The 23285-nt window shown below is 36.3% G+C and overlaps 1 protein-coding gene and 1 pseudogene across 1 annotated transcript in view; one reads left to right on the top strand and one right to left on the bottom strand.

Annotated features, from left to right (window-relative positions):
- Window positions 1-23285, top strand: part of LOC149803827 (protein lin-54 homolog) — a 113547-nt gene that overhangs the window by 17557 nt on the left and 72705 nt on the right. The window contains exons 4-6 of the mRNA XM_089953645.1: window positions 4785-4924; window positions 12165-12398; window positions 20395-20555. Of these exons, the coding sequence (XP_089809771.1) occupies window positions 4785-4924; window positions 12165-12398; window positions 20395-20555 (535 nt within the window). The remainder of the gene's footprint in view (window positions 1-4784; window positions 4925-12164; window positions 12399-20394; window positions 20556-23285) is intronic.
- LOC149803828 (uncharacterized) lies at window positions 12886-15338 on the bottom strand (annotated as a pseudogene).

Raw genomic sequence — 23285 nt, 5'->3', positions numbered from 1 at the left:
CCAAAACAGTCTGCTACTGCTGGTTGCGATATTAGTAGAACTACAGCCGATTAGTACAGTTGGCCCGGTAGCAAGCATTTTAGCCTATTTTAATCTATATGTATAAGAGAGAAACTGCTTTTGAGAGAAACTGGGTCCTAACCGAAATTTTGCTCCACACATGCGTCACCAACACTGATTTGAGTTACCGTTCATCATTGCATGTAAGATCTTGAAAATGTCTTCACCAACAAGGAAAAAGAAATGTGTTGCTCAAAAAGTGAAGTTTAATTTGGAATATATCAAAAATTGGCCGTGCATTCTACCATTAAACATTGATATACATCATGCATTTTGCACACAGTGTGCCACAAATTGTAGTATTGGGCATGGTCGCAGAGACAATGTGAGGAAGCACATCGGTTGCAAAAAAACCATAGAAGTTGGGAAAATAAGAATTCACAGATTTCAGCTCTGAAATATTTTAAGCCATCGGCGGAAGACCTGCAAGCTACCAACACTGAAGCATTATTTGTGAGTTTTCTTGTTGAACACAATCTACCTTTATCAGCTGGAGACCATGCTAAACATTTGTTCTGACAAATGTTCCCGGACTTGAAAATCGGTTCCACATTTTCCTGTGGAAGAACCAAAAGTGCTGCAGCTCCTGTGCATTCCTCACAGCAACAGTGACAGCAAAAGAGTATTTTCTCTAGTGAGGAAAAATAAGACAGACATTAGGGCCAACTTAGCTGCAGAAAATTTGTCAGCAATTTTAGTCACCAAGATCAACCACCAGCAGGCAAGAAGTCTGAACTGTTTAGAAAACAAATTTACGATCAAGCAGTTGAGGAAGTTCAAGTCTGCCACAGTATCATGTCTTGATAAATAACCACAAGAACAAGTGAAGTTTATGACTACCATAATAAATAGAAATGCAGATATATTTCTGCATATATGTAGTGTTTTAGTTTTATATTGCGATCTTGATATGGTGTAGTATTGACGGTCAGAGTGGATGGAGTTATTGTCATGGTATTTTTCACTAATTCATGTCCAAATTCACGACTTTTTATCACTAGTTTTTGTTAGACTTGTTCCTGCTTAGCTGGCTTTTTTATGTAAACATTGTGAGTACATTTGCACTCAATTCTAATCCCTCTCGATCAAATAGTCATGTTCACACCAGAGATTCGGTCATTCCAGTGTAAGTGGTACAAAGCAGTTTGGCTGACTATGGGAAACCCGCTGGGGAAGCCCCAAGCGGAAATCATGGTATGTAGTAATGTGAATGTGCACAGTTGTGGTGCTCACCTGTTACTGGCCTTCACTATCATCAGTGGCACGTGGGAGCCAGGGGAACAGCCTCAACACATCAGCTTCCTAGAAATGAAGGCTGTCATCAGCAGCTTACACTTCTGAAAAGAGTGACTGGAAGGAACCAAATCACCCGACCTGTGTTCAGATGTGTCAGTTTCTATATTGGTGCGACAATCTCCATATCAACATAAAAGTCAGACACATTCCTGGCAGACAATGTTTTGGCTGACACTTTATCCAGGAAAATTCAAGTCATGGAATGGTCTCTCCATCAATCAGTCTTACTTGGATTTGTGCACTTTGTGGGCATCTGATGATCGACCTTTTTGCAATGAGGTGGAATCACAAGTTAACCACCTTTGTCTCTCCAGTTCCAGACCCAAAAGCTTAGGCCATGGATGCACTGTCAGTCATTTGGGAAGGGGTTGTGGTCATTTGCCTCCTTTCCTACAGTGCTGATACAGAAAAAAATTCTAGAAGTTACAGGGTCAGAATGGCAAGATGAGTCTTACTGCACCTTTCCATGGACACATCCTGGGTCAACAATCTACTTGTTTTAGTGATAGAAATGCCAAGGAAGATTCAGGCCCATCCGACTCTGCTCCACTAACCACAGTCACAGGTGGTCCTTCCCTGCTCGGATTGTCCTCTTCTTCCAGACACTTGACTCTTATCAGGACACCCTTATGAGGCAATTCAAACCTTTGATCATGGAGAGAATCTTGAGATCAAGAAGACCTTCCACTCTGAAGGCTTAAGAGGGAAAGTGGCATGTTTTCAGGGACAGGTGCCATACCAACAGCATCATCCCTCTGTATGCTTTAATTCTTTAACTGCCAGACTTTTTTCTCTGGTTCTTTGAGGAGAAGCAGTTGGTCCCAATCTCTATTAAAGACTGCAGGCATCATGGCAGACATGATTTTGGGTATAATATTGACCTATTGGATATTTGAGCCATTTTGGTCTTAATTGACTAAATCCTTCACTCTGTTTCCAAATGAAACCAATCCTGGGTTTTAGCATGGCTTGATTTGACTCCATTCAAACCTCTAGCCCACACTTTGCTAAAGTTACAATCATGCAGTCATGTTTCCTGATAACTTTAGCTTCATCATACAAGATAAGCAAGCTGCATGCCCTTTATGTTGACCCAGATTCTCTTCAGTTCAGATCCAAGCATTAAGTGGTTCTCACCAGGATTTGTTGCCCAAAATGGGTTACCTTCCATTGGTAACCAAAGTCATCACTTGCTGTCTTTGATAGACAGCTTAAGAATAGCAGCCATGCAAGATCCTGTTCACACTCTCAAGCACTAAATGAAATGCAGAGACAATTTGTGGCATCCACAAATGCCTCTTCCTTCCACTGTGAGCCAGAATAAAGGATATCACCCCTCCAGCCTTTGTTTGGTGGCTGAAGTGGGTTTTATGCTTGGCATACTCTGATGTCACCTCATTAAGATTGCTGTTCAGAAGCTTTGAGCCATCTCTACGAGCCTTGCTTTCAAACTTAATTTTTCGATCCAGTATATAATAGAAGCTGTTGGCTGACATGCAGAGTCAACTTTCCTGAGCCTTCAGCTTTGAGATTTAGCATTGCATAGGCCAACTTTGATTCTGGTAGGTCTTGTTGTTGCAGCACAGATGGCCACTAGACCAGTATAAATCAATCAACCTAACCTGTTATTTTTGATGGCTTGATCAGTGAAATTTTGTAGGTAAGAAGATTTCAATCGTCATTCTCTTAACTGTAGATAGGCCCTATGGATGAATACACTACATCACAGGATCATGTGAATGTGAATTTTAGATGATAAATTGGTATCATTTGCACTTAATTTGCATACAATTTACAAAAAAAGAACAGTATATCGTTAGTTTATTTCAGTCTTTTTTCAAGTAAGTGTTATATTTACCCTCTTTGTTGTAACATGCATCAGGATGAGTGGCAAATTCAATATAAAAAAAATTCATTTCATTAATTTGAGGGACATTAACTAAATTAAAAAAAAGAATAAGTTATTGGACAGGAAAACATTTATTTATTTTATTTTGTCCCAAGGTATGTGTCAGATATGGTAATAAAAGTTTATAACAACTTTTTCTGAACAAAAGTTCTGCACAGAATTTGACCAACTTTGATAATTTTAAATCATCTTGGCATAGTGACCTTGCAGTATGGGACAACTGTTGATAATTTTAAATCATCTTGGCATAATGACCTTGTAGTATGGGACAACTGTTGATAATTTTAAATCAAGTGACCTTGCAGTATAGGACAACTGTTGATAATTTTAAATCATTTTGGCATAGTGACCTTACAGTATGGGACAACTGTTGATAATTTTAAATCACCTTGGCATAGTGACCTTGCCGTATGGGACAACTGTTGCTGATGTGCCTTCAGATATGGATAAGATATAAAACTAGAGAAACCTTAAAACAGTTTTCTTAACACATTCATTCAACAGAATTGGAAGAAAGTTTTGCAGAACGGTTCCTAGACAGATTTTTTGGCCAGCAGCTGTTGCTTTTGGTTCTTAGGCAGCTGTCAGCTAGGTGATAAAATACCAGCTAGTGCTACAGAAACCAGGTTGTCTCATAAACTCATGCTCACTTACAAATTGACCTAAATTTAACTAATTTGGTACAGTGGACCCATATTGTGTAGCAATTTTCTATCAAGACCAGGAATACTAAAAGTCAGGTGCAGTTCTCCCTTGTTAGGATGTGGAGTTACAACTGCCAAGCAATTTTCTATCATGACCAGGAATACTAAAAGTCAGGTGCAGTCTCCCTTGTTAGGACGTGGAGTTACAACTGCCAAGCAATTTTCTATCATGACAAGGAATACTAAAAGTCAGGTGCAGTCTCCCTTGTTAGGATGTGGAGTTACAACTGCCAACCATGCTATATACCAAGCCATCATGTATTGAGAATGATTGAAAATTCAGTGAATGCATGTATGTACTGTATGTCATTGGCAGGACTTTGTGTGCAATATAACCACAAAAAAAAAGTCAAATATATAGTAATTTTAGTTTTATGCAAATTTAATATATGTTTTCTCTTATACTGTACACTGTGCATTTTTTGGGGGGGTGAAATTTGTAAGAAGGAAATCTGGATATAATTCTGTAAAGCTTCATGTTCTTTTCTTTTTATACATCTGACTAATTCAAGTTCAGCCCTTTAATTTTGGCTACAGGGATCTGTTGTGTTACTGTATCTGAAATTGCATTATATAAAGGTATTTTAATGAGGGAAGGCTTACCTCTTGACTTTGGAAAGCAGCTTTCTTGATGCTCCGTGTACTTTGGTCCTGCATTGCTCATTTAATTGCATGAAATCCATATTTCATTTTCATAAAACTCTAGAACAGTTGACACTGATCAAATTGCCGAGCAAATGTCTTAACTTTGTTTTTGGGTAACAAGAAAAGGAACTCTTTCCAGTTTGAATAATAAAATGAAACATCTTTTTCAGGAAAGTCAGCTCTTTCTGGACAGACAAAGCTAATAGCCCCAGCGGGAGCAACTCTAGCTTCGGTGCTAGGAGGTCAGCAGGGCTCAACAGCAGGCCAGATGAGAATAACTTTACCAGTCCAGTCAGCAACTAACCAGTTGGTAAGAAAGCTGTGTCACTGCATCAGGGATGTTGTGAAGGATTTTTAACTTGGGTCCACACACAAATTGGACCCAGTGAACCATTATTTTGGGAACAATAATTGGGTCCATTTTCAGGTTTTCTTTGTCCATTGGAACATATAAAATGGACATTTCAGGTATTTGGTTTGGCAGGTTAGAAGATGCATTAAATTTAGCATTGAAAAAGTGGAATATCCTGGTTCAGCTGGGATAGACATGTCATCACCCAAAATAGAGATTACCGTCAATATCTTTCAGTGAACTAGTCCTTTCAAGAATACTAAGTAAAGTTCTTCATTATTTCCCATGATTGATCATCTTTATTTTACTTGTTATGTGATATGCATCTCTTTCTCAAAACCGAATGACTGCAGTGCAGATGAATGATGAATAGTCTTTTGTTGCAGAGCTTAAATTGGATTCTTAATTACAAATGCAAGCTTCTAGAGAACAGACTGATTTCATAGCCTTGAAGAACCAACTGAGAGAGAATGCATTCAAGTGCAAACCAGCCTTCAGAGCTCAAACTTGGACTGGAAAATTGGGAGTAGTAACTGCTTCCTCCAGATAAATGAAGAAAAAATGACAGAATCCAAGGGAAAAAAGTAGGGAAAATGAAGTAAATATACTTTTCGTGCGGGAAAAATATGACAAAAATAATTAGTAACTATTTCATGAAGTACAAAAATGCTACTTTAGCCTTTTGTGACACTGTTAAATGTGAGTAAAAATATCATTGTGTAATGAACTTTTTGTGTAGCTTATTCCATTTTGCAATTTTAGAGCTTTGCTCTTAATTGGCATCATATAGCCATCATTGTGCTGACATGCCATTAAATGTTAATACATTTATAATGTATGGTCATAAAGCTATTGCTTTATATATGAGCTGTGACATGAGAAAGTGTTCCTTCTGACAATGTAATGCTACCTTGTACAACTGGTATCATATGAACCTCATTTGTTTGGTTTTTTTTTTTTTAATGCACTTCCAATGCATTATTGGCTATATCTTGCTGAGGAAATACAAGGTAAGTGCTTTTTCCAAGGACACAGAGACATCAGACCCAGGCTAGCATATGTGAATATTTAACTGAGTGACCCATAAATTACAATTCAGATGCTGTACCAATCAAGTTTCCATGACCCCTACCCAATTATATAAAGGAATTTCTTAGATCTCATTGATTACCAGATCTTAGGTATCCTTCCACAACCTTACAGATCCATCTCTCTCTCAGGTGTTCTTCCACAATCTTACTTAGTCTTCTCTTTCTCAGGTGTTTTTCCACAACCTTACATATCCATCTCTCTCTCAGGTGTTCTTCCACAACCTTACTTAGCCTTCTCTTTCTCAGGTGTTTTTCCACAACCTTACATATCCCTCTCTCTCTCAGGTGTTCTTCCACAACCTTACATATCCATCTCTAAGGTGTTTTTCCACAGCCTTATATATCCATCTCTCTCACAGGTGTTTTTCCACAAACTTACAGATCTGTCCCTCTCTTAGTTGTTCTTCCACAACCTTACAGATCCATCCCTCTCTTAGGTGTTTTTCCACAAACTTACAGATCCATCCATCTCTCTGTGGGTGTTTTTCCACAACCTTACAGATCCAGGCCTCCCAAGCAAAGGAAAAATACTTTTGGCTCATTTTAGCAATAAAAGTTGTAAAACATTGCTTATCTAACAAGACTGAAGTCAGACAACACTGGTCTCTTGGATGGAGATATTGGAGCCAAATCCTGTTATTCACCACTTACTAATACTTGCTAGGTATGTTTGTTCAGGAGGCTTCACAAACACATCATTTTGTGCTTTTTCTGAATGTTTCTTTTGTATCACAAAAGAACTTTACATTGGGTGGACTCGTAGCGGACCTCCTTGCAGCAAGGTAGGATCTCACCCTGTTTATTGCCAGTCCCAGTTTTAAAAGCCTGCATATCTGTGTCCTTTCACTAACAGTAACGCTCTCAGTGCAAATGGTTTTTTGTTTTCTCAATCTCTTTAATCCTAAGGCCATTTAGAAAGATGGGGAATTGGAGTTCATACTATTCCAGATTGTTCCCTTGAATTGGGAGAAATCAAGAAGTCTCTTGAATTTAGTGGCAGAAATTCCCAGGAAAATCATACACATTGGTTTTCCATCCAAACCCCAAAAATGATAGACTGCCTGTCTGGTTCATATCAACAAGTCCTCAGGATTGACGTTTCAGCAGAGAGGTGATGTACAAAATTTTTAGGCAAAAGGTGCTTCACTTTTTGAGCCTTTGAGGTAAATGGAGAGTTTTCTCCCATCAGTACAAAGACACGTCATCTTTTTTAAAGCACTGGTACCTTAAATAGATGACTTCCTCCTTTGGCCTTTGAGAAGTCAGCACTGCTCACAATCAAGGGCTACTGTTTCATGATAACCTATATGTTTATCTGGATTAGAAGGATGGACATTAGCTAGAATGAAGACCTTATTGATATTCTAGGCAACTTTTGACTTATTTCAACTTAAGACCATGGCCCTCTGTCCTAAATGGAACCTGTCATGAGTTTTGACATGATTGAACAAGCCACTTTTTAAAACCACTGACTAAAGCCTCGCTGAGTCTTCTCTCATAGAACACCTGCTTTCAAGATACTCTTGCCGTAGCAGGCAGAATCAGTTAAATTCATGCCTGATTGGTTGACCTTATTGCCTTAGCAGGCAGAATCAGTTAAATTCATGCCTGATTGGTTGACCTTATTGCCTTAGCAGGCAGAATCAGTTAAATTCATGCCTGATTGGTTGACCTTATCCATGATCAATTTAACTGATTCTGCTTGCCATTTAAGTAACAGTTAAATTCATGCCTGATCGGATGACCTTATCCATGATGGTGTAGTTGATCTCATGATAGGTCCTGGTTTATATGCCAAGAATGGGAAATTGGTCCTTTGTTGAGAAACCTGTATTCATATCACCCTTCTTTCCAAGGGCATCATCAGGGCCCAGTGAAGGCACTGAAGTGATGCCTGAATGCAATAGGCTGAAAAGGGAGATATCACTTGTTCTTACCACTCAGACAGGGAAAGGAAGAATATTTGCTCTGCTCATTTTTTCCTGCATCTGTTGGGTTTTCCGCTAAGATCCCAAAGAACCCAATTCAGACCATATGAATTTCTTATGTATATTGGCTCATGAGGTTAGGACAGTCATTATCAGCATAGCATTCCCTAACTTCCATCAAGCCATGGGATGGAGATCAGAGACATCGTTCTTCAGCTTATGAGAGACCTTTTATCCCAATTTGACATATATTTGTAGCACAACAGGCTAACCTCACAGGCCACATGACAGCTTTTTAACCACTTGAGTTACTCGACTTTTGCTGGATTTGCAAAAGCAAATTTTTTCCTCAAGACTGCATCTCTTCACCAATTGGTGTTAATCCTTGTTGGTATCTTGCATAAGACTAAGTTGCTTCAGTTCTGCTAGAAAACTGAGAGCAAACTCCATGCTTAAGGATCAAAACCCCTCCAACTACCAATTTTTTTAAATATATTGATTGGGTACTTATTTTGAAGAAACCAATTTTTGGAGTAAATTATATTTGTTTGAAATTACTTATGCAGTCATAATATAAGCTCTCCCTCCACATTGTTAAATCCATGGAACAGCATGCACTGTCAATCCCTCTATCCAATGGGAGACCACTCTTGTTATTGTCGCAATAAGCAGCTGACATTATCATACTGTTATTGCTGAAACAAGCAAAAAGACCTGATTAATATTGTGTCAAATAAGCTGCATTATATTCAGCAAAGATTATTGTTCAGAAAACACGGAATGTCCATTTTATGCTGAAAAAGAGATTTTCTCATATATGTCAATAAAAGTGATAATTGAATAGTTACATTACCAGTTGCAGAAACAAGTCTTGTCAGCAATATCAATACTACTTGTGCACCTTGTTCTTATTTATGATAAGTTTCGTAACAGGTAAGGCATAGCCCGGGCGGTCTTTCATTGTGAATTTCCCCCTCCCCCCCTCATCTACTCCGATTAAAGTATTGTGATACAAAAATTTTACAAAGAGGACACTTTATGTATGCAGACAAATGGGTCTGAAAAATGAATATTTTGCAATGCCCTGAATTAAAATAAATTAGCAATTAATATAATTATTAGCAAGTAATTGGAAGTTTTTCTTGGCCAGCAAAGTTTTAAACTTATCAGAATTTATTTGTCTGGTCGATCAAGAATGTATTTGTTCCATTGTAGATTGTTGGTACCAGATTTGCTCCTTAAAGGAGACCAGAAACCAATGGAAATATAGAATAATAATAAAAGTACTATAGCAGAAAACCTTATTCTGAAGTATCATCTGCGACCGTAATGCCAATATTTAAATATTGGCCTATCTTCTAGGAGCTGAATTTCCGTGACCTCGTATACAAAATTTCCGCGCCTATTCGGTTACTTTCGGGATGTGACGTCATAGTAGCGACTCCAGCAGCCCAAGTGGGTGTTGCCAGAGTAAAAGACAATACCGTTTTGCGTTACTTACGGGTGTAATAGAACATTAAGAAAAGCCTGTGGACATAAAAAAAAATTTCTTTTCCGAAAGATAAAGGCATAATGAAAGAATGGGTACATTATTACAAACGAGTTAATTTCAAAGCAACACCATACAGCACTATGTGCTCGTTACATTTCTCAAAGGAATGTTACGAGAGGGATCATGAAAAAATGGCAGCTCAAAGATACGCAAATGCTAGGCCTAGACTAAAAGTTGGCGCTGTTCCAGAAATACCTTTGGACATTTTAAATCCTGGGAAAAGTGTTAAACGTTTGAGTTACGAAAATAGGCAGAAGGACGAGTAAGTGACCACAAAATGCAACAATCAATCCACATATCTTTTATTTACACCAGCAGTGCTAAAAACAAATCTGATAGCCCAACACCCTGGGCCCCTTCTGGTTTTAGTTCCGGCCCATCCTGTATTCAAAGTGAGGTGCCCGTCAAGCTTGTTGAAACAAAAATTGTTTGCCTGAGAAAACTTTTGATCGCGCTGGTGAAATGAGTAAATGTATTTTCAAGATGTTGACATACATGCCTTAACACGGCACAATCTAAATCAAATCACCACTGTCCTAGGTGAAATTTAGATTTGATTTTAATCAAATGGAAGCTTTGCTAAAAATAAGATTCTAAACCTGTCGTGTTTCGAGAAAACACAATTTTCAGTAATCTTATAAAAATTAAAAATTTAATTTAAAAAATGCATTGTATACATGTAGTATGCATAAACGGTAATCTGTAATAATTGGAACTGATATAAGACTATTCCTTGGGCAGTTTAAAAAGCAGCGATTAAAAAAAAAGAGGTCAAAGTTTCACATTAACTGTCTGACAATAGAACGGGGGGGGGCTATTGACCCCCCCCTTGCCCCAATGTGTGACCGCCCATTTGACGTGCCTTTTCTCCCTGTGATACGCTTTATTATTCCCCCACGACATGCCCCTTTTGCATATTCTGGTCAGTTCTGGCTAAATTGCAAAATAGCTAAAGTTTTGATTTAAGGACGCAAACAATAAAGCCGGTGTGACTAATGAACATAATCCTTATCCTTGCATTGATCTTGTGAAAAGGACTGCCCTTCGGACATAATTCAAAGAAACCATGTTCGACAGTGTGTGTATGTGTAAGCACCAGCAATTGATTACCAAATAAACGATGCCTATTTTGTTGTTACTTACGATGCCATGGACTTCATTTTAACAGTTCAAATCTGCAGTCACAAGTTACCGTACATGTGGCAACTGTTTTTCTCAAGTTTTATGCCCCACCTTATTTCTCTAGGTTTAAGTCTTAATGCATGTAACATTGTTTGCTGAATAAAATATTTATTCATAATTAGTTCTTTAGAGCCACATATACTGCATGGTATATTTTGTTTTATTCCTTGTAATTTAATCATGGTAATTAAACTTTTCATATACGGTAGAGGAATGTCAGGTGTTAACTGGCCGAGTTTCTTTGGCGGAAATGGAGATGCGATTTTCTTTGCAGAGAAAATTTCATAGTGATCATTCATTTAAGCTAATTGGTGACAATTTTATTCATTTATATTTTTTTTACGTTAGTACTGTTGTAGTTGTTTAAAAATATCTGAAATTTACTTGAATAATGTTTAATCTTCACGTTCTATTATCTGAAGAAGAAAAAAAGAAGAAAAAAACTGTTGTATATTAATTATTTCGTCCAGTGCCGGATTTCGACGTGTGTGCGTGTGATTTGAATTTTTAACGTAGCTTTAACAATTTTTCAGTCATATCGCTACTATGTCTGCAGTCTGGCAATTTAGACTGTGGATTGCATACGTTATATTTATAAATGGTTTGGGGTTGGGTTTTTTTCTTCTGACAAATAAAAATTGACAGACATAATGTAATAATCGGGACTTCGCTGCGCAAAATTGAGAGATATTACAAGATCGGGAGGTAGATGAGGAAATACCCTCAAAATCGGGAGGTTTTTCTCCCGGCTTGAGAGTTGACAGGTATGAACTGTCCCGGCTTGTGGGATTTCATTCAGGACTTTTAGTTTATTTAAGTCACCAGCCCGGGACCTGTGCCTAACAAATTTCTTTTAGCACTTACCAGTACAGTACATAAACTATTATATCAGACTGCAGATTCAACTTTTGAATGTGCAACCCAAATGTGGTCTCCTCTCTGCCTTGCTCGCCAATGTTTATGTTTGTATTCGACGACTGGCTAGTATAGCGTCACGGTACCACGTGATCTGTCGTCTCATCAAAACTCGGAAAAACTCGGCAATTTACGGAATCGTGTTATCTTCCACGCAATATAATCACTACCCGCTTACGATATTTAATTTATAAACATTGCAGTCGAATTAAAATCTGTAGATAATTACATATGTAAAAGGAAATTTTTTATTTCTAGTCTCCTTTAATAGGTTTACTAGCATTTTTAATTTCAATTACAGCTTTGACTTCCAGATAATTTTTTGTGATATCAGTATGAAACTTGATGCTTGCATCCTTCTTGGATTAGGCTGACACAGTAGATACTTTACATGTTTAAGTGTCTGAAAAGTAAAAGCATAGTATTAGCTATTGATCTTTTTGGTGTTCATAGTTAGCTCTCCCTGATGTGAATTTATAATTTCTGGACTTTTCAAAACTCTTACAGAAACAATCGTTATTGTTATAAAGGTTGCTTCTAAATCAGCAAGTGGTGGTACCCAGACAGTTCAGAGGATACTCCTTCCAGCTGCCCCAAATCAGGTTGCCATCAGGCCTGCACCTACAATTTCCCTGGCTACCTCAACGGTCTCTGCAACAGGATCAACGACCATCACCCAACTTCCACCTGGTACAACAATTTTGTCATCTGGTGGCCAGGGCTTACAGGGCTTTGCGCTAGTTCCTGCTTCATACGTAGCACAGGTAAATCTTTAATACCATTAGCAAACCCAGTCAAAATTACAAAGTCCTCATATTTGCTTTTTAATGATTGATCCTTATAGAGCTCATTCGGACCTTTTCAGAACAGTTTTAATTTTTGAAATATGTTGATTATTTCAGAAGTTACGATTATTTGAATATTGGCAAAAATTGTCTTTTTAGTGAATTTTTGCCTTCTTTAAAGCATGTTTAATTCATTTAAGTTGCAGACCCGACAGGTTTAATAAAATAAGTTTTTCCATCATAACTTTTGATCTAAAAAAGATATCTCCATGAAACTTGTCACTCTTATTGCATTTTTCCAGTAGAATTCAAATATCTACTGAAATTAAACTATGTTCACTCTGTTTCAATGAAGGGAAGGAAATAAGGTGTTAAAATTTTATTTTTCTTCTACCAGACAATTCACATACTGGACAACATATTTCTTAACAAGTCATTTAACTCAGAAGAAAATCATTGGCATACATTATAAACAGTCAAATTTTCTATGCTCTGAGAATTCCCACTGACGTCTGGAATTTAGACATTCTGGAAGCATTCCAGTCTCTATGACAAATTCAGGCTTAACCTCCTGAACATTGTCTCTGCTGGGCCATATAAAAACTCCTGCTTTCCTACATGGTGCCATGAATTTAACTATCAAATTATTATTATTGTTGCTTTTAATTTCATGAACACATCCATGGTACCAAGCATCCTGGTGTGTTACGGTAACATAATCATTTTCCTTAATCTGGTCTAGAATAGGCAACTGCTGACATACTGTATTGAGTTCATCTACTTCACTTTCATCAGTGTCATTCAGATTTCGTTTTCCCTTCTTTGGTGGTGGTTCACTCATTTGGTCCAACATTTCATTGCACGCACGTTTCTGGTGTTCTTTTTGTTTAAGATGCAAGTCTTCTCCACCACGGCGTGCACTCTTCCACAATGACTCTATTTCTGTGAAAGTCACACTGTCATAGCACTCTTTCTTTCTGAGATGGTTTCTCTTGAGTAGTTAACTGGAGGAGTGGTGGTGCAAGGAGGCATTTGGTCTATGCTTCTGACTGCTATCAAGGTCACCAAAGTGGTGTTCACAGCCAAGATTAGTCACTTGCGTGAACTGTGTCCTTATCATTGTCTTTGGATCGGCTGCTTCGCTGTACTGCTCACCAGGCAAGAAATCAGGGTTGTTTTTCAATAGTTCCTACCATTAACTTACACATAGAAGTAATAACTTGATTCAGTAATCTTCTGTCAATCTTGATAGATTTTTGTCACTTCATAGAAGCGTTGCTCAATTGCAATGTCGTACACCTTTCCCAACCAATGTTCATCACTTTCAATCAGTTTGGGTTTCTCTGCACAATCTTTTAAAAACATCAGCAAGTTTTGAATATATATATATATACAATTCTAAGTATGGCACATTTCCTGATGTAATGAGTTCCCATTATGGGTTAGTCACATTAACATACATAAGCCCTAGGGCTAACAACATAGTCACAATATGGTCAGAGTTTAAATCTGCAATTCAGATATAATTATTTTGTTTGGTGCATGTACAGTTCTGATGACTGTCTGGAAAACCAGGTGATGTACTAGAATCTCAGCCGCTGTTTGGAATAAACCATTGAAGTTAATGTCGTGATAGTTCCCGACTGTTGACTTGATTCCTGGAACAAAATATTTGTATCTTTAAATAAAAAACGAACTGAAGGCAAAAAGATTTGAAAGCTGTTACACAATTTATTCCCAGCATGTCAATTTTCGATGTTGCATTTCCCCAAAAATTGCAAAATATGTAATAGTCACCATTCAAACGACTGAATTAGAAACAAAACAGTTAAAATGCACTGCAACTCCAAGTTTTGTGGTACCATTAAGCATAATATGGTCACAGTGGACTGTGGATTATAGTTTAAAATGAAAACTTTTCTCCAACTCCGATCAGTAAACAATATACCTTTTTCAGTACAGTAGGCTTCACATCGATCGTGCAGTCCAAGGTGGTCGCCAGCTGGCCTAAAAGTGTCTGATGTCGTATGGACAACTTGCTTAATGATGGTACTGGCCTTGGACCAGAATTTATAATGATCGGCAATCTGTCTTGTCCTAATGGGCCATACTGGTCTACCAAAGACTTCTCCAGTACTTAAATGTCATTACATACATATCTATGAAAGCCCAACAAGACATGGGCCATACAATGAAAGTTTTTAACAGACTGTTTGTCAATGTCATTCTCACAACTTTTTAACATGTCATCCCTCCACTCATTTAAAAGTTTGTCAGCCAGCTTCTCATTACTAGCACGATCACTCATTGTGAATGCAGGCTTAGCAAGGGAATTAATAATAAAATCCTCATTAGGTTGTTTTCTGAATGATTTGCTTTGTATGTCGGCTATTTCAATGCGGTGATTTTTTGTAACATCTGTGATGATTTTGGCTGTTTCTCTTGAAATGTGGGTAAATCCCAGACTGGCAGTCTCACCGTTGTCTAGTGTTACTGCTGTGTCAATTATTTTCTGTTTACGCCTGGTAGTCCCATCCCGATTAAGACCCCAATTTTCACAATCGTCTATTTTTTCAGCAATGTATGTCCTTCGTCTATTATTGTTTGCACCATTGTGCTATTTGGTAACTCCTTTTTGTCAAACTTTTTTTCAAAAAGTATTTCTGATACGACTTCAATGACACGTGTCAGTTTCTCCGTGGCAACTTCCAGATCTGCCAGCTGGATTACACACAACCTTAGTTTATCACTGTAAGTTCCATCTGTATGTTTTGTTTTGATTTTACTTTCTTTCATTTCCCATAAGTCTTCAGTTTTATCATGTAACTTGCACACCATTAGATCGTTTTCTGATAACTTATGAGTCAATGTAGCTAGTTTCAAATTTTTGTGTCTTTTTCTTGATGTCATATTTTTCATAGTGTTATATTTCATTTCAAATATAGACTGTTTCAGTAGCGACACTTTGCTTCTGAGCTTACTGCTTGATTTTTGAGCAGTTACTTTTCAAGACTTTTCATTTTCCATTTTTTTTGATGCTGCTCTTGAAGTTCCTCAAGGTCTTTTTTTAACAATTCTATTTCCTGAATGTGTTTGTGTCGCTTTGATGTTGTGTTTTTGTAAATTCGCTGAAGTTCACGAAAACGATGAATGTTGATCTTTGATGTGTAATCTCTTTTGTTGACATTTTTTACAGAATAGTGACCGATTTGATTATTAATTGAGTCTAATTTTTGTCTGTATTGAGCTTCCTGGTTTTTTAATACATGCAGTTTTCTTGATTGCACAAATACTTTTTCATGTTCCACTGTTTTGTGACGTCATTTTCTGTTTCAATTTCATTTTGGATGCCAACATTTTTAGAGCTGTGAGTAATATATGGCAACTGAACTTCATTGCTTTGACATGCTGCGTCTGACTCTTTCTCACTACAGCATCTGTTTTCTGTCACATGATGTGAATTTTTTATTGGCACTGTTGTCTTGAATTCCTTCCCTAGAAATTCATCAATATTTTTTACACTTGGCATTTTTTTTTATACTCACAAGTTTTTTTCCGTCCTGTCAAGTACACTATTAACTCTGTTTTGGAAAGAGTAGATTGGGTAATTGACAGACGCCCATCATTAAGCAATGTTAGGGTGTCACAAAATTCAGCAAATGTTTGATTATTTTTCCTATAAAAGTTGAAAATTTCAATCACAATTCCATTTGACAATTTGTCTATTTTTTTTACAAGATTTGGAAAATATTGTATCAACACTTATTCCTGCTTTTTGGCAGTAAGGATCGGGAAAATCCATACTCATATTTCTAGACTGAAAAGAAAAAAAATGTTAGGTACAGTTTTAAAGAAAAAAAAACATATTTCCTCATCTAAAATTACAGAGCAGTACTTTATCATGGTACAAAACGTTGATTGGTAAATCACATTTTCATACTCTATTCGTACCATCAATCTTTCCAAGTTATTGGTTGAATTTTGTTTACATAGATTTCACTTTATTAGTAACATGTTTAAACATTTGCATACAATATTTTGGCATTAATTTGTATTTTGATGCAAGTTTTGAAGAAAAGTAAACTAAAATGATTCGAGAGTAAATCTGTCAAATCTACATGTCAACATGAGGACGATCATTATGATAAAATTTACACTATATTTCACAAAATATTTAATAAATAAATAAATATACAAAAGAATTACTTTCCAATACAAAACATTCCAACAATGTGCAATAAATCACAGCATTTGTCTTGTGATTGTAAATTTTTCACATTGATGTTATGTTTATCGCAAAACAAATATGGTGACTTCGCCTGCATGTCTTATGGAGGTCAACGTGGTGAAAGGCATACTTTCAAAATTAAATGCAGGTACATAAATATTTGTTCCGAAAAACAAATTTGGTATCAAAAGAAAGAGTACATAGTGTGTATTTTGTAATGATATATTGAAAATTAAAATCTAAAGTTCGCGAGTTGAAAAAAATTAGCGAGACTTTAGGGACTATTTTTTCCGCACAGGGTCATCATATGCAAATTTTCAAAACACCATCGGAAACATCATTCATTCCCCATTCAATTGATGAATACCTCATTAATATTCATGAGGTTCTAGTGACCCACATTTGCAAAACAAACACTGGTGTCAATGCGTGCACACAGGAAATAGCAATTAACTGAGAGCAGTCACTTTTGATGACTGATTGATAATTACATGACCATATGGTTATACAATAAAAAGTATATATTAATGAAATTTATATGCTTTTGTAGATAATTTAAAGCCTTTTTAAATAAAGTTTATTTTATAAAAATGTTATTATCAGTATTGATTTTAATACATATTTACCTTACACAGTCCAAGAAAAAGTTGATTTTTGCCTTGTTTACCGATAAGGAATAGGCACTATCTGGAGTTACTAATACCATCAAAATTTTATGTCTAATATAAGTCTTCTTACTTGACTATTGTTATTGAACTTAGTACAAACATATATTGAATATCACCATTGGTTGTATTTGTACAAATATTTTTGTGTGAAATGAAATAAGAAAAATAAAAATTGTTGACAAATATTCCATGAATGTTTTTTACATTTTCATTGCAGTTGTGCTTGTAATTTGTTAAATTTAAATTTACTCCTGTCTTTTGAGTTTTGTTGCATTATCTGTTTTATTAAAGCACACTTAGCATGACCTTATGAGTGAAAATGAAAGGAAATGATTATTGGAACACAAAATCAGAATGCATTTCTGAGATAGTTAATGAAAAATAATGTTATGTTGGCTTAAATGCAGATTTAAATGGAATGCAAATTAAAAGACAAATGTGGTACATACAAATGCCAGATAAAGGTTCTAATTATGTACAGTGGACAGATTGCAAAGTACAACACTTGGGAGTAAAACATTTTCAGTAGATCATTGTTACTTTAAAAAATATGCAAGTGGCAAGTTGTTTTTGATGAGAGCCTTTTATTTCTAAAGACACCTGTCAGAAAATTCTCACAAATTATATTATTGATAATTTTAACCTGATTTCTTGGAGGTCACATTTAAATTTGTGATGTACAACAAAATGATCTTTGACAAACCAGTTTTTAACTCTATTGGTCATAGACCAGAAGAGCTTATGGGATTGTCCTTTGTCACCTTTCGTTCTGTTTGCAAAAGTATGTTATTGCTACTTCAGAACTACTTGAAACTTTACAGACAGATTCATCCCATGGTTTATTTGGTCCTAGATGAAAATTTTGCCAATCTGACATCCATTATAGCCACAACAGTGGTCATCTTAAAAATCATGGTATATCTACTCTTCTTAAATGCATGGTTAGATCCACGTATAATTTTCACAGAAAGACTTCTTATGATGTCTAGCTGGTCCTAAGTGAAAATGAGGGCACTACTTTGAAAATTTGTTATTGCTTTTGTATATCGTAGATGGTTTCAACACTCCATAGTTAAAAGAGAAGAAATGGTCTTATCTTGAATTCTTTCATGCATTAGAGCATCAGTCCCTTAGCAGGACTTGTGTTTAGAGTTGGCTAGCTCAGTTCATATTGGAGTACGTAAAATGCATGTTCTAGTTTAATGCTTGAAAGTTGGCAAATCCTGTATATGTATCAAAATTTTGAGTCAAATGTAACTAATAAGTTCAAATTTAAACATTTATTTCAATTTGTCAAAACTTGCTTTCGATAATAAATATTTCCATTATATCTGCATGAGATAAGGTGTGACTGACTTTGATAATGACTACAAAATGGTCATAATTGACATTATATTGTTTGAAATAAGGGATCGCTAGATGAAGGAAACTACAGACAGTTATGTAAAAGAAGAATGTGGTGCATATAAACACTAAATAAAGGTGCTGATTGTGTACTGTGGTCAGATCACAGAGTATGAAACTTACAGAATATAAGGCACTATGAGCTAAACATGACCTCCTGCTCTCAGTATGTTTACCTTGCTTGTGGGATAAGTATATTGCAAACTTGAGCTTGCCCAAGCATAATTTTAGCTAGCCTAGGGCATCAGGATTTGTAAAGTCTTCTAATGAGGGAGAGCTTGATATATTTATTAAATGGCAAAAGAATATTTGTGTATACTGGAAAGATAATTTAAGAATAACAGCAGGAGTGTTGCATCAGGCAGTCACTCAGATTGGATATGTTAGAAGAAAGGGCACATGAAGCTTGTTAAGAATAACAGCAGGAGTGTTGCATCAGGCAGTCACTCAGATTGGATATGTTAGAAGAAAGGGCACATGAAGCTTGCACAATTTAACCAAGCTGTAATTAACAATATAAAACTGATCATAATTGAAGGAGTATCAACTTGTAATTCGCAGTATGAAGCTGATCCTAAATTGAATCGGTATCAAGTTGTAATTCACAGTTTAAAACTGATTCAAATTGAAAGGGTATCAAGTTGTCATTCACAGTATAAAACTGATCCTAATTGAAGGGGCATCAGGTTGTCATTCACAGTATAAAACTGATCCTAATTGAAGGGGTATCAGGTTGTCATTCACAGTATAAAACTGATCCTAATTGTAGAGGTATCAGACTGTAATTCACCATATAAAGCTGATTCCAACTGAAAGGATATGAAGATGTAATTCACCATATAAAGCTGATTCCAACTGAAAGGATATCATGTCGCAATTCATCATATGAAACCGATCCCAACTGAAAGGATATCAAGCTGCAGTTCACAATTCACGCTGATCTTGATTGAAAGGGTATCAATGCAAATGTTCAAAACTAGAAATAAAATAGAAAACCATGCAAGGAATTTAGCAGAGCAAATACATTTTTGGAAATCACCTCCATTATTCATTGTTTCATTTAACAAGCATATAGTATGGCTAGTTAATCTGTGCACTTATGCCCTTTTACTTTAGACACTGAAGAAAGTGGGGTAGTATTTCTGAAGCCTTAACTGCTTGTTGAGTGAGCATGTTTTTCTTAGTTTCGGTGAAGGAATTAATTTTGTGTTTATTTGACATTGTGCTGGTACTACCACCTGAGTAAGATAACATTTGATCTCTTTAATCCAGTTCTCTACCTCTGAAATTGAACTTCAGATTGCTTGTTTTGTCAGCTATTTTGATTTTTCTTGTATTTAAAAAAATTCACGCTTCAGGACAAATGCTTTATCGATTTTTTAATACATTTTTACATAACAAACCTTAAAGGATGTTGTTTACACGTGTAAACATCACAGTATAAACATTACTTCCTGTTGGTCCTGAAGGTAGTTTATATTGTGACAAGGGAAGACCATTCAATTTTGACCTGTTAGCCTGGCTAGAATGATGTGTGCAAAATGGTCTTCAAATTCAATCTTTGCTCTTTTCTCTCTGCAAAAATTGGTCCCCTTGCGTGGAATTTCTCATGAGTGATTTCTGCTGTAATATGTTTTTTAAAAATTACAACGGTAGTTTTTTGATTTAATTCCAGCTCCAGCAGCAGATGCAAGTGAAGCAGCCATCAGCCCCACCACCTCCTGCTGCTGCCCCAGTCCCACCCCCTGTCTCTCATCAAAGGACAGAGTATATTCCTATAGCTAGTAATAACCCTCAAGTCAGTGAAAGCACTATAGCAAGAAGTTCATCCAATGGGTAAGAAACTTTAAAGATGCAGTAATAATGTATATATTTTATTTGTATAGTTTTCATAATTTTGCACATACACTGGTCCCTCTCTTATGTTGTCATCCCAGCTGCATTGGGAAAGTGGCCTCATAAGAGGGTTGGCCTTTTCAGAGGGGGGCTATATTTGTGAGAAATATATGTATGTGTATGGTGTACAGGAGTAATTCAGATACTTTAAACTGCACATTTTTTTTCTGCCAAATGTCAGCATGATTAAGCTGTTGCTTACAGAATTTTCTAAAAATGGCATCCAAAATGAGACGTGTTCAAGAATGTTGAATTGTGAAAGTATAATGACTAAGGCAGCAGATTGGAAAACAACCACACATTTCCCACTACACTTAAAAGTGGATACAAATGTGTCAATAGCAGGTGTCAGGCGAAGTGCGCAACTAGGTTGCCTAAAAATGTAAACTTTCCCTTCTTCTGTTAGGAAAGTGAAAACTACTTTGTCCTGTGATGTTTTAGAGGTAGATTAAGTGACAGTAGTTTTGAGATGCTCCCTTGTCTTAGCCAGGTTAGTTCCAATGTTGTAGCTCATGGTGAAATTTAAGCATCAAGCTATCAAATACCTGGTTTTGATATCAGTTGCACCAACAAACAAATTCTTGCAAATTCACATGCATGTGTTTTGATTGGCAATTGACCATAAACCCTTTCCTGAGTACGTTGGCAACTATCTCTGCCCAATTTCCACAAGTTATCTTTTGATAAATAAAAACATAACCATGTTTTGAAACTTAATAGTATTTAAATAGTAATTTTTATTTTAAGGTCAGAGTTTCCTAATATTTGTAAAAATACGAAGAAGAAAAAAGCAGTGAAGCAAATACTACATAACTAATGCCTAACGTTAACTACAGATTTTTAGATAAATAATTAAACCTTACATTTACAATCCATTCATTGGACCATTGCTACAATGCTATAAAGTGATTGGTTAAAATAGGAAAATTATGATAATAGATGCATTCACATGTCTGTGTTGATTTGGTTAGAAAGAACAGTTTAGTTCATACCGAGCAATGTCAGTAACTTTATTCATTTTGTATGTGCTGTCTAAGAATAATTACAATAATGTTTTATCGGCAACTAAGAAATTAGGATGAACAGTATGATCTGAAGAATGTGTGCATTTGCTGTCATGTACAAGAGACTGGGGTTTCAAACAAATTTTAGTGAACTTGACAAAAAGTACAAAAAATTCTTGATTAATGGTAGCTGATGAAGCATTTTTTCTAACTTGAAATTACAACACTGTAATCCAGTTACTCTGTTAAAATTCATTACAATGTATAGCTTCTATTGTTCTCTTTTGAAGTCATATGGCCAAAATACACTACGAATGAATATGATAAGCTTTATACACATACCAAATATACACAGAGGTTTCAGAAATGCTTAATCATGCACATTTTTTATTTGGGATGCAGAAAATCACTGATGCAGGAGTCCTCCATATGCATGCAATTGCTGGACGGCAAATTTAAAAGCTTGCTAGTCCTGCTTCAGCCACCTGCTGAGTGGGAAATTGTGTTGATCAATTGATCATTTTAGCAGTGCTGATATTTACAACGAGAAAATTCACTAGCTTGAAGACCTCCAGATGTACATGTTGTGATTGTAAGAGTACATCGAAAGAACATAATAGCTTGGCGGCAAGTACAAAGACTTGACTAGCTTCTGAGTGGTGGGAAAATGTGCTGTTAGTTACAATGACTGAATTCAGAGGCAGAAAGACCCAGTGATGCACATGTGTAGAAGAGCACATCAAATGAACAACTTCATCTTTCAATATTATGTTCGTTTCCAAGTGTAGCCGAGTAAGTAGTGCATATGACCTCGAAATCTAGACAGGTTGAGAGTTAGACAAAATGCTATTTGCTAATTTGGATAAATGGCAAATTGACGAAGATTGTAACAAGATTCATCAGATTGCTAAGTTGCTAGATCTGATAGTTCACATGGAACACTAGCCAGATGTAAGAAAAGAATAGGGGGATAGGGCACCAGACAAGTGCCCCCCCCCCTTGCCAAAAAAGAGAAAGGGTGTAAGATGTAAGAAAATGTGTGATGCCTAGCTTAAAGCTTGAAATATGGCCTTTCCTTGGCCTGACAAAATGAACTTTAACTCTAATGGACAAACAAGAGCTATATATCCATGGTATAAAGAAGTTAGAAAATTAAACTCATTGGTAACCACTGGTTCTTCTCATCTGGAAATTTAGCCACTTCGGGTACGCCCAATATACTTATGGTAGGGGACTGCAACTTTTGCTGGTGGGACATCTGTTTTTCCCAAAATAGGAGTCCTGGACTCCTAGTTTTAAAATCCTAGTGAGACCTAAGATACATACAACTCTGAACATTTTGTGCTTGAAAATAAAATATTGCTTAGATCTAATGTTAAAGGCAAATATGCATATTGGGAAATAGAGGCATAATTCAAATATGAAAACACACACATTTTGCTCCCACTTCTCCCTGTTCAGCTCTCACTTCCCCCTGTTCTGTCCAGAAAGAGAAGTCACTTCCCCCTAGCTTTAATACGGAATAGCGGCCATATGGGGGAAAGTAAAGCTGTTGTTTGTACACAGGTGATCTCTATATGCAGGTTTACCTTTAAAAACTGAATAAAAACCATGCACTGAATACCATTTATATTGTTATTGTTGTTATTATTAACTGATTTAATTT

Source organism: Sinohyriopsis cumingii, chromosome 3 (assembly GCF_028554795.1).
Source record: "Sinohyriopsis cumingii isolate HCF-2022 chromosome 3, ASM2855479v2, whole genome shotgun sequence".
NCBI lineage: Eukaryota > Metazoa > Mollusca > Bivalvia > Unionida > Unionidae > Sinohyriopsis > Sinohyriopsis cumingii.
Note: the sequence above shows the minus strand (reverse complement) of the source record. Positions and strands in the feature narration are given on the sequence as shown.